Below are 13,078 nucleotides of genomic sequence, written 5' to 3'. Positions count from 1 at the left end.
CCTCATTTGGCAATCTTGTACGATAAGAAATTAAATTTTTGCAAGGTAGGACAATTCAAAAATAAATTGTTTGAAACTGGATCTAGAGAATAACCAAATCACAACTGAAATTTGCTGTGATGATACAAAAAATATGTCAAATATTTAATAAATGATATTACGAGTAGAAACAAATTTGATATTATGGAAGGAAGAAAAAATAATGGTCGGTGGATGTTACTGACATGAATGACTCGAAACAGTGCTTATGGGTAACAACAACACTTAAATTAAATTAACAGCGCATCAGCGTCTAACTTTAATTATGACAGGTTCAGAACAAGATGAACAACGAATGCTAGATTCATCAAAAAAACATTTAATTACCGTAACTCTACTGCTGCTGGATTTATGTAAATGTTGGCGAAACTAAAAAACGAAAGATAAAGGACAAAGTTCTCAATATGGAGAACACGAAATTGCTTTTACTAAAAGCGCTGTTGTAAAATTAATGGAAGATACAACAACACTTTTCTGACAAGCGCTGTTATAGGTCATATAGGTCGTAATGTTTACAGCGCTTTTTCTGAAAGCGCTGTTGTAGGGTCAACTAGCGCTCTCACATAATGTTTAAAATATTTTTTTACAACACTTGTATAGTGGTGGTGTAAATTATAGCGTTACCACATTATGTTTACAGCGCTTTTAGAGCGTTTTGTATATAATATAGCGCTTTCACACAAATAACATGGTCTTTTAGAGCACTTTTTATATAAGCGTTATAAAATGACGCGTATTTGATAAAAATCATTCTCTTTAAATAAATAAAAACAGTTTTAATAGGTTGTCTCCCTAACCCTACGAACCCTCCTCTCCTCTACTGTGTGAACCATCCTCTACTGTGCGTTGTCTTCTCGTTGAACCCTCCTCTAATGCTCCTATATTGTGCGTCAATTTCCATTGAGTGATTGTTGTCTCACGTACTGTATACTCTATTGAGTGATTGTTGTCAATTTATACTATAAACCCTACGAACCTTTGTCTCCTCTACTCTGTTGTTGTCACTAAAACTGATAAATTGCTACCTAATAAATTGTTACCTGATAAATTATATAAAATGTTACCTGATAGTAAATGACATAACCTTGATAGATCATATAAAAAAAGGTTTCAAATTAAGTGATGCACCTTAATAATTCAAATAAATTGTTAAATGATAAATCGTATAAAATCTGTTCTTTTTTTAAATTTGTTCGATCTATTTTGTTTTGAAATTAAACTATATATACTATAGATTGGTATAATGTTATCAGTAGCTTATCATTTTAGTAACACTGCATTCATATAGGTCATATAAAATGGACCAAAAATGGATGTCTATCAATCAATTGTCAAAAGAGTATGAAAATGAAGTGAAGGAGTTTGTTGAGTTTGCAATAAAGAATGCAAAAGACCCAAATCGAATCATTTGTCCTTGTTTAAAATGTTGTTTTGGAAAACACGTTAGAGCATATCAATTGGAAGGACATTTAGTATGACATGGAATTGATCAAAGCTATACATGTTGGATAAGACATGGTGAGAAAAAAAAAAGGAAACACTAATTTTGAGAATGGTTCGACATATGGTTCAAATGATTTAGACAATGATACATATGAGTGGGACCGAGTTGAGGAGAGTGCAAAATCAGTTGAAGAAGAACTTTGGGATTGTCCTAAAATGTTTGAGAGTTTTTTCAGTGAAGGAGAGAAACCATTATATAATGGTTGTACTAAATTCACAAGACTGCCAGCGAGATTAAAGTTGTACAACTTAAAAGCGATTAATGGATGGTCTGATAAAAGCTTCACTAAATTATTAACACTCCTAAAAGATATGTTTCCAGATGATAATGAACTTCCCAGTCGAACCTACGAGGCTAAACGAATTTTGTGCTTTACTGGCATGAGTTACGAAAAAATTAATGTGTGTCTTAACGATTCCATTTTATTTCGAGACGAATATAAATTACTAAATGTGTATCCAAAATGCAATGTCCCTCGATATAAGAAGAAGTAGTCTATTCTAGCAAAATTCGTGTGGTATTTTCCTATAATGCCAATATTTAGGCGCATCTATCGCAGTGAAGAAGATTCAAAACACTTGACATGGTATACAGATGAAAGAATTAAAGATGGAAAGTTTCGATACCCTGTAGATTCTCCAAAATGGGCAAAAATTGATCACGAGTATCCTAATTTCAGGAGAGAGTCAAGAAATCTATGACTTGCACTTTCTACTGATGGAATGAATCCACGTGATCTTCAAAGCACCTCACACATCACGTGGCTTGTGATTTTGTTGATTTATAATCTACCTCCATGGTTATGTATGAAGTGTAAGTTTATGATGTTATCTTTGTTAATTTTTGGATCCAAACAATCGGGGAATGATATTGATGCATATTTGAGTCCTTTAGTTGAAGATTTAAAAAATATGTGGGAGACATGCGTTGAAGTTTATGATGGGTGTAAGAAATAATGTTTCAATTTGAGGGCTATGTTGTTCGATACAATAATGATTTTCTAGCATATGGTAATTTATAAGGATATAGCATTAAAGGTCGGTGTACATGTCCTATATGTGAAGAGAGTACATATTGGATGTAGTTGAAACATTGTAAGAAGAACATATTTCTTGGACATCGTAGATTTTTACCTTTTAGTCATCAGTATCGTGGGTGGAGAAATGCATTCAATGGAAAATCAGAGGAAGGTACTGCTCCTTTAGCACCGATTGGATATCAAATATTTGAAAACGTACAAGGTTTGACCAATAAATTTGGAAAACCTTTTGTGGGAGAGCTTGTCAAAACTGGGTGGAAGAAAAAGTCAATTTTCTTTGAATTGTCATATTGGAAGTCATTGTATATAAGACATTTTCTCGATATGACGCATATTAAAAAAATGTATTTGATAGTGTTATTGATACGTTACTCAATGTTCCAGGAAAATCTAAGGATGGCATCAATGCAAGATTGGACTTGGTCGATATGAGAATAAGAAATGAATTACGTCCCTTAAAGAAAGGAAATCGCATATTTCTACCTCCAACTGCTCATACTCTATTTAGAAAGGAAAAAACTGTTTTATGTAAATTTCTACACGAAGTTAAAGTTCCAAAAGGATACTCTTCAAACATTAAAAAATTAGTTTGTATGAAAGACCTCAAGTTAAAAGGTTTGAAGACTCATGATTGTCATGTTCTAATGGAGAATTTCCTACTAATAGGTATACGTTCCACTTTACCTGAAAAAGTTCGATGAGCCATAACTAAATTATGTTTCTTGCTTGTTGATTTTAATAGGGTGGGATACAAAGATGAACCTTTTATTTTAGCGTCGCAAGCTCAACAAGTGTTTTATGTCAATTATCTTGTTGATGATAAATGGTCTATTGTCCTATCGACCAATAAAATAAGTGATGATAACAATAACAATGAAGATGTTGGTAATGTTCATTTCTTTGCGACATCACAACCACGTGCAATTGATTCAACTGATGGTGGTTTATATCTTAGAGATGATCATGATGAGGGGATTTGGATTAATCCATCGTTTTGTACCGTTAAAGAACAAACAAATGTGAATTCCACCAGGAAAAGAAGAATGACATCTTAAGGTATTTAAGTGTTTTATATAAGCCATGTAATTTGAACTCATCATGTAATTATACTAAGTTCATGTAATTTAGTATTTGACCTGCAAGAACTGAGTAATTTAGCATTTAGCTTGAATTGTATTTGATTTTCTGCTTATACTAAACTTGAAACTTGAACTTGAACTTCAAAAAGCAATGTTTGGCTGGGCATTTTCCTTGAACTTGAACTTGAACTGATCTCAATCTGAACTGATCATGTAATTTAGCATTGATTTATAGGTATTTAACTAATTATTTGGAGAGAAAAAAATTATAATATAGGTATTTTACAGAAACTGAAATGAAATTGTAATTAAGCATATTTAACTTGAACTGAACATAAACTTATAATTTTACAATGCTTTTTGTCCATAAGCCCTGTAAAATGCTCATATAGCGCTTTTATAAAGTGCTTGTAGTAAAATTGCTGTAATAGGATCTTTTAAAGCGCTTGTTGTAAAAGCGCTGTAATAGGGTTAGGTCTTTTAGCGCTTTTATATAGTCTTTTATAGCACTTGTTGTAATAGCGCTGTAATAGGGTTAGTCTTTTAGATCTTTTATATAGTCTTTTAAAGTACTTTTTGGACAAGCGATGTAATATGGTCTTTAAATAAACTAATAATAAGAAACCTCTTCAGTTTCTTCTTTATTACGTACTCTCCCTACGAACTTGATAGTGTGAAACCTCTCATTTTCATCTTCATTATGTACTCTCCATCTTCTTACGAACCCTACTAACGATCTTCTCCCTCTTCACTACGAATCCTATTCACTGCGAACCCACCAGACGAGCCCTCTCCATACGTATTTTTGCGTCCTCTTTTCGTTGCTCGTACTTAAGCGAATTTGTAACCCTAAACTCATATATTGTTGTTGTCAGGTATTTCATTTATTAATTTGTTGTTGTCACTAAACTGCATGTTGAACTTCTACTGCTACTTAGACTACTGCATGTTGAACTTGTTGAAGTTATACTGAACTTATAATTATACTGTGTGAAATGTGTAGATAAATGGATTCCAATAATGATTTAGATCATCAAAATTATGAAGTTGTCAATACTAAGAGCTATGAAAACGAAGTTAAACGTGGGGCAACTATTATGCAAAAGGTCATCAAAGCAAGAAGTAATGAAATTAAATTTGAGGTATACTATACTTTATTTATAATTCTTTTTTTATCTTTTTTGAAAGCATGCACTTACTCTATGAGTTTATTAGGTGGGATGAAATCAAAGTGGTCAGCCAATTAAGCCCAACAATTCAATGATGGTAAGTTACATTGGTGCGGTTGTTCGTCAAAATATCCCAATAACAATTGATGATTGGAGAGATAAAGCCTTGAAAGATGCTAAAGTTATATTGTGGAATGATATACAAGTGACTTTTTTACTCCACCATTTTCTTACATAGAATTTTTTCCATTGAAATACTTTTACTCATACTCTATTTTTATTGGTTTGTAGTCAACTTTTCACATTGAAGAGGTGCGAAAAATTTATGTGCTTAGAGTTGCCGGAAAAATACACAGAGGATTTATATCTCATTTGTCAAATTGCTACTTAAGAAATCGTGATGGAAATTTGAATATTGAAGCTCCAAAAATATACAAATACTATATATCAAATGAAGAATAGAGCGCTTTTGTAGCTAAATGTGCAGACCCCGCTTTTGTGGTAATATTAATTTATTAGCATATGTGTTTTATTCATATTCATAGCATATTTTTTTTACACGGTCATTATTTTTTTTATATAGAGTATAAGTACGTCAAATTGGGAGAGAGCAAAAAATTCAATGCATCCATACAAAAAATCGTGTATGGGTATGCACGTTTTGAGCAAAAAATTGCAAGTAAACATCACTTTTATATAATTAATGTGGTAGATTATAAACTATAGTTTTTAACTAATATTTTGTTTATGCCTTAACGAATAGCTTCAAGAGACGAAATCCGATCAACCAGTAGGTCGTCATACTTTGTGGAAGGAGACTCGTTTAAATAAAGATGGAATAGTTGATAATGAAAATGTTCAACAAGTGAAAACACAATGTGTAAGTATATTATCACTTTCATATTTTTTAATATTGTATTTTAAAAATTATATTGAACTTATATTTTTAATCATACATGTATTTTAGGAGAATCTAGAACAATGTTCTGAAAATCCAGAGGAGAATACACAAGTTAGTTGTAGGGACATACTTGGTAAGGTATTTAATGTTCCTGAATATTCTAGTCGTGTAAGGGCTAAAGGATTTGGCGTTACTCCAAAAAACCATTTTTGACATGAGAAGCACACAAATTCATCTATTAAGGAAGTACTAGAGAAGCTGAAAATCCTAACTGAGCAAGTTGCATTTTTGGTGAAAAAGAATAAGGAAAAGCAACTTCCAGAGTATCAACGTGAAATACAACTAGATAATGTAAATGGTAGTTGCAACATGTGGTAGTGTCTTTCCTTTAATGTATAAAGTATATCATAATTGTTTAAACTAACTTTAAAATTGTTTCCAAGAATAGAAGTTACACAAATTCTATCTTTTAAAATTCACATTAATATGTTACTTGATATTCTTGCCAACAGAAGTATAAAATATGGCCTTTCACATATACCAAAAATTTAAATGGAGTTTCATATATATGTAGTTTTTTAGAGAGCGTCGAGACAAATTTCTAGTGAGAAAAATTATGCACAACGATTTAGCTAAGTAATTATTGTATAGTAATATAATACATATACATTGTTTTAGCAATATTTATCTTCACTATAAATTTAATAACAATTTTTAATATTAAAGATTTGTGGCAAATAATTTTTAATTTATTGGTTATATTCTAAAGATTAAAGAATGTATATTACAACATTTTATAACCAATTTCAAATTTTAATTGCAACCATTGAAAATATTCCAAAATAACTAAATATCGTATAAATAGATTCCAACTCTACGAGATTGTAATGTACATATTCATGAGTGCAAAATTGATAAGATTTAGCCAAAACAAAGTTCCCCAAAAGTTTAATACTAAACCAACAGTAAATTAAAAAACAAACTAAGAGAAAAAAACACATATAGGATGTCTCCTAATCCTTCTTAATTTTGAAGTTTCTAGAATTTTGAAGTTGGCGTTGTCATTGTCATCATTAACTTCCATGAAACTTTTTTTTTTAAGAGGACTACATTCAGCATAATAGGAATATAGAATAAATTAGTGTCTTGATATTTGTCCTCAACAACTATTTCTTCAAGGGCATCAAATCCTTACTACACTAACATCTACATTATCCTCAACACTAGCAACAACCTAATACACCTTAATTTCAAAATAAGTGGGAAAAAATACATGTTTAAGATGACAAAATAAATTATAAAAGTTAAGAGAATAGAAATCACCTATTCTAAAAGATGTTTGTGGTGTGTTGAATAGATGGGATTAATAACCTAATGGTATTTGATAGACGGGGTTAATAAGGTATTGGAATCTTTTAAATACATTATCAACATTGCACAAATAATATTAGTGCAAAAATGATTAAAAGCATGTGGCAAAGAAAATTTGGAGGTGATTTGAAATACATGAAACTTTAAATTTAATAATAATTTTAAATAGTAAAGATTTGTGGCAAATAATTTTTAAAATCGTATAAATTAGAATTTAGAAAATTAAGAGTCTTACACAAATGGCTTGATGAAGTGATTGGGTCTTTACCACCTAGTAAAACTTATTTTGAGTTATAAAGATTAGCTTAGGGGTAGGTTGGTTTTCTTTTCTAAAACCCTTGTCATGTTATTTATGATTTGAATTTATATTTAAAATAAAGATTTTGATTTAAAAGGATTTGTATATCCGTCTTTGATGAATTTATTTTCAAAGAACTTTTAAAAATGTTTTATTCAAAAAAATTATTGTAAAAATCAAGATTTTATAGCAAGAGCAAGAGAATGATGGGTAACTGAACGAAATAAAATGTGTGCAGGTAAACGAAAGAAGACGAAGGGAAGATGTGTGATTGGGACTTTTGTTTCTTATTTTATTTTGGTGAGTAAAAATAAAGGAGAGTAAAGAAGATACACTTGTAGACTGTCTTAGCGAAAATGAGATAAAATGAATTATGATTTTGGTTTTTTTTATTTTTTTTATAGTCAAAGTCAATGTGGGTTAATATAGAATGTCTAAAAACCCAATTTTTTATAACATATATGTATTGAAGTCAGTCAAATGTATTAAAGTCAGTCAAATGTATTAAATTTACAATCAAAAGTATTAATTATATTATTGTTTTATTTTATTTAACCTCGAGCATAAATAAGCAATATATTAAACTTAGACTCATCATCAAAACAAGAGAGTTGTGAAAATGAATATTACATTGTTCTTTGTTTTTTGTTTAGTGACTAGTAGTATTGGTCACATGGTTCATGGTATGCATAGTATGTTGAAAGAAGATTTTGAGTTGGAGAGAAAACTAATGCTCATTAAAAAGTCACCTATGAAGAGTATTCATGTATTAATCAAACACAAATTAATTATTGATAGTTTAATTTTATCTCCTTATTTAATAATTTTGTTTTTATTTTATTGTGGTGTTTTCTATAGACAAAGTCAGGGTACATAGTTGATTGTGTTAACATTAAGAAACAACCGGCTTTTGATCATCCTTTGTTAAAGAACCATAAATTGCAGGTAAAATATTTTATTGGGTATAGTTTGCAATTTTTTTTTCTTTTACTACTCATAATTTATTTCTTTCATTGTGCATTTCTATTTCTTTTGTTGTAGCGTAAACCAAGTAGTGAAAGAAACATTAGTGAAACAGATGTCCATATTTCACCAACCAAATCCAATTTTGAGATTGAGAAAGTTTCGTGTCCAAAAGAAATTGTCCCTATTCGGAGAGTAACCAAAGATGATCTCATAGGAGGCATATCTTTATTCAATGGTCAAATTCTAGCTCAAACTAGTTCTCGTAGACATGTATGTTTTCTCTAATTCAATCTAATTATAAATTTATTTGTTTATTTGATTAATATGTGATTCAATATTCAACTAATATGTCAAAGTATTGATTTTGTAGTCTACTCATATATCTCTTATAAAATATGATGCTCCTTACTTTGGAGTTAGTGGAACAACTAGTGTTTATAATCCAAAAACTATTAAGGGCCAATCAAGTTCAAGTCATATATATGTTGAAAATGGCCAGGGAGATAGTACTAATAAAATCGTTGCTGGATGGCATGTGAGTTTTTTAATATATCATATTAAGAAAGTCTTCTTTTATATTAAAATTATATATATATATATATATATATATATATATATATATATATATATAATTTAAATAAATTAAATAGTTTAGAAAATACTTCTTAATCAACTTCATACTTGATGTCAGGTATCTCCTGAATTATACAATAATGACGCAACTCATATCTACTCATATTGGACAGTAAGTTAAGGTTTATTATTTTTAATTTCTACATACATGTATTACAATAAAAGAAATACTTCAAATGTTCATAAAAGTTGTTCTAACTAAAATAACAAATTGTTTCAATTTTTCTAATTATTATGTGTTTTAATTTACGTTTGATGTAGCTAAATTGAAAAGCATACTTTTATTTCTTTAAAACATGAGGTTAGAAACACAATTTCAATTTCTTTAAAACATAACACGATGTTAAAATATTACAGCATGATAATTTCAAGACTGGATGCTACAATATACTATGCAGTGGTTTTGTTCAGACTGATCGCTCATATTACCTCGGTGCACGTGTAGCACAAACATCTACTTATGGCGGAATTATGGTTGAATTGCCAATATCTCTTTTTCAGGTCACCTCTTTGTGCAAAATTGAAATTTATAATATTTACAGATTATAGAATGTGAAAAAAAATAGTTTAGAAGTTATATAATTTTGTTAATAAAAAAGTTATAATATTATCATAGTGTTATAGCTCTGACATTCTTGAAGGAATACATAATGACAAATATTATTCATGAATTATTAGGAATAGAAATAATATATATTTATAAAATGTTTTATTTATGTAATCAGGACGAAAAAACCAAAAATTGGTGGTTAACTGTGGCAAACAAAAATATTGGTTATTTTCCAGCATCCTTATTCACCAACTTGGCGACAGGTGGTCTAGTAGGATTAGGTGGACAAACAGCAACTCATGTCGGTGTTCCTAGTCCTTCAATGGGATCAGGGCATTTTCCAGATGATGATTTTGTCCATACTTGTTATTTTAGGAATGTTGCATATCAGAATGCATCTAGACACTTTTCTGGACCTCCTGAATATTTGATAGAAAAATTCAATGATGCCCCTAAAAATTGCTATCAAATTCGTTATAATGACGATTTTCCTAGTCCAATTGGTCATGCTCTTCAATTTGGAGGACCTGGTGGTAATTGTGACAATTAATTGTTATAAACAAGTTTTTGTGTATGTAGTATCATAATAAATAACATATTTACTTATTTTTCTAATGATTTATACACAAATGTGATTTGTCTTTTTTTTTGTTGTTGTGATTTTGATAGTTTAGCTTTTTTTTATAAATATTTTATTTTTTTCATTTTATGGATAGTTAATATATTATTTAATATATCTCGTATTATAAAAAAGGAGAAATCCTATTAGTATACAAACTTCTTAAGAAAATAATAAATGATAAAAAATGTTTAGATTTTGAGATGATACCTATATGTATTCCAATGGGATTAAGTTATGACCACTTCGTTTAATGATCATCATTCATTAACTTTTTCTTTTTAAAGAAAAATAAAGATAATTTAACAATAAAATTTTATCTTCGGTCACTTATGAATTATTGAAAATTTAATTATGAAGATGCATTTTGTTAAAAATAAATAGTATATAAAAAAATATTGTTTCCACAAAATTTGGTTATACATTGTATTTAAAAAAATTCTTAAAAATACAATTATTTGTCAAAAAATAAAAGATAAATATTTTTGGTTAATAATTAAAAAAGTTGGAGTTTTCACAAGTAAGAAATAGTGACATAAAATTTGCCAAAAATCAATTGATGGAGGATAGTTAAAGATACAACTTAGTTATAAAATAAGAATAGTTAAAATTTAATGGTTTTTCAAACACGGTTATTATAATTTATATAGATCACTTCTATTTCTAAAAAAGGTCATACTTGATGAAGCTTGATAATGTTTAACTGGAAAAAAAAATCCCACTAAATAGACAATTATGAAATTAACTGTAACATCTCATACTTGATGTCCTATTCCAAAAGATGTTTGTGGTGTGTTGAATAGATGGGATTAATAACCTAATGGTATTTGATAAACGGGGTTAATAAGGTATTGGAATCTTTTAAATACATTATCAACATTGCTCAAATAATATTACTGCAAAAATGATTAAAAGCATGTGGCAAAAAAAATTAGAAACAATGAATAAACTAACAACTTTTTTAGTATAATTGAAAAAGAATGAATGAAGTTGAATGATACCTGAACTTGATGTTTTGTATAGTTGATATGTGTAGGTGTGTGGTAGTGTCTTTGCTTTAACTTTTAAAGTATATCATAATTGTTTAAACTAACTATAAATTAATTCCAAAAATAGAAGTTACACAAATTATGACCTTTTAATATTCACATTAAATATGTTACTTGATATTGTTGCCAACAGAAGTATAAAATATCGCCTTTCACATATACCAAAAATTTAAATGGAGTTTCATATATATATATATTTAGTTTTTTAGACAGCACCGAGACAAATTTTTAGTGAGAAAAATTATGCACAACGATTTAGCTAAATAATTATTGTATAGTAATATAATACATATACATTGTTTTAGCAATATTTATCTTCACTATATATTAAATAAAAGAACGAGTATGGAAGTAATTAAAAGACAAGTGATTGAATCGTTAAATTCATTACTCTTACTCAACATAAATTGGAATTTGGAAGTGATTTGAAATACATGACACTTTAAATTTAATAATAATTTTAAATAGTAAAGATTTGTGGCAAATAATTTTTAATTTATTGGTTATAGTCTAAAGGTTAAAGAATGTATATTGTAACATTTTATAACCAATTTCAAATTTTAATTGCAACATTGAAAATATCTAAAAATAATTAAATGTCGCATATATAGATTCCAACTCTACGAGATTGCAATGTACATATTCATGAGTGCAAAATTGATAAGATTTAGCCAAAACAAAGTTCCCCAAAAGCTTAATACTCAACCAACAGTAAATTAAAAAACAAACTAAGAGAAAAAAACATATATGATGTCTCTTAATCCTTCTTAATTTTGAAGTTTTTTACAATTTTTGAAGTTGACTTCGTCATTGTCATCACTAGCTTCCGTGAAACCTTTTTTAAGAGGACTAGATTCAGCATAATCAGTCGTAACAAGATAAGAAACTGAATTAGTGTCTTATATTTTTCCTCAATAACTATTTCTTCAAATTTGGACATCAAATCCTTTACTAGAGTAACATCTAAATTATCCTCAACACTAGCAACAACCTAATACACCTTAATTTTGTAATAACTGGGAATAAATACATGTTTAGGATGACAAAATAAATTATCAAAGTTAAGAGAATAGAAATCATCCCACCCCAATGGATTTGAATTTATTGATAATATCAATTTTAGCACAAATTTTTTTGACACGAAATGATTGTTCAAAATTTGAATTGACATCATTCTTTACATCTATCTGAAACTCAAAGATTTTTCAACAAAATCTCCAATAACTTTAGGAACAATGTGTTATTCACGAAGGATGGGAATAGGCTAGGCCGTCCGTCAGGGGCCTATGGTCTGACCTACTTATGGCCTGACCTGTTTAATAAAAAGGTCAGGCTCAGGCTGTTTTTAAAGCCTATTTATGTAAATAGGTCAGGCTCAGCCTTGTAAAAAAGCCTATTAGGCAAGACAGGCCGGCCTATATATATTTTATATGCATTTCATTCTCTATTTTTTTCTTCTAATTTCCATTGCACTCACTCCAACAAACATGTATGAAAACAACATATTTTTTTATAAAAACCGATATTATTTATTTGTTACTTTATATTTTATAAAAACCAATATTATTTATTTGTTATCTTTATATATATATATATTATTAATATATAAATTTAGAAACCCTAATTGTTTATTATTACTGAATATGAGTTTGTTTGAGAGGATTTGTTTAGAGGTAATATTCTGAGTTGCTTGAGAGATAATAATAGGTGCGTTTGTTTCAATAAAAAAATTATTCTTTTAAACCAAAAATTATTTTTTAGAGTTTAAAAGGTATTTGTTTCATATTTTAAGAAATCATTTTGTTAGAAAAATCATTTTTTTATTTAATATATATATACATATGTACATTAGTATTGGTAT

General features: G+C 28.7%; 1 protein-coding gene across 1 annotated transcript; it reads left to right on the top strand.

The window, feature by feature from the left end:
- The first annotated feature begins 8,011 nt into the window (after nucleotides 1-8,011).
- On the top strand, nucleotides 8,012-10,135 carry LOC101503443 (protein neprosin-like). The gene is made up of 7 exons (XM_012719807.3): nucleotides 8,012-8,166; nucleotides 8,259-8,345; nucleotides 8,442-8,636; nucleotides 8,737-8,901; nucleotides 9,058-9,111; nucleotides 9,357-9,500; nucleotides 9,725-10,135. Exons 1-7 carry the CDS (start codon nucleotides 8,020-8,022, stop codon nucleotides 10,097-10,099), a joined length of 1,167 nt encoding a protein of 388 aa, XP_012575261.3. The 5' UTR covers nucleotides 8,012-8,019; the 3' UTR covers nucleotides 10,100-10,135.
- Nucleotides 10,136-13,078: the final 2,943 nt, after the last annotated feature.

This window comes from Cicer arietinum, chromosome 1 (genome assembly GCF_000331145.2).
Source record: "Cicer arietinum cultivar CDC Frontier isolate Library 1 chromosome 1, Cicar.CDCFrontier_v2.0, whole genome shotgun sequence".
Lineage (NCBI taxonomy): Eukaryota > Viridiplantae > Streptophyta > Magnoliopsida > Fabales > Fabaceae > Cicer > Cicer arietinum.
Note: the sequence above shows the minus strand (reverse complement) of the source record. Positions and strands in the feature narration are given on the sequence as shown.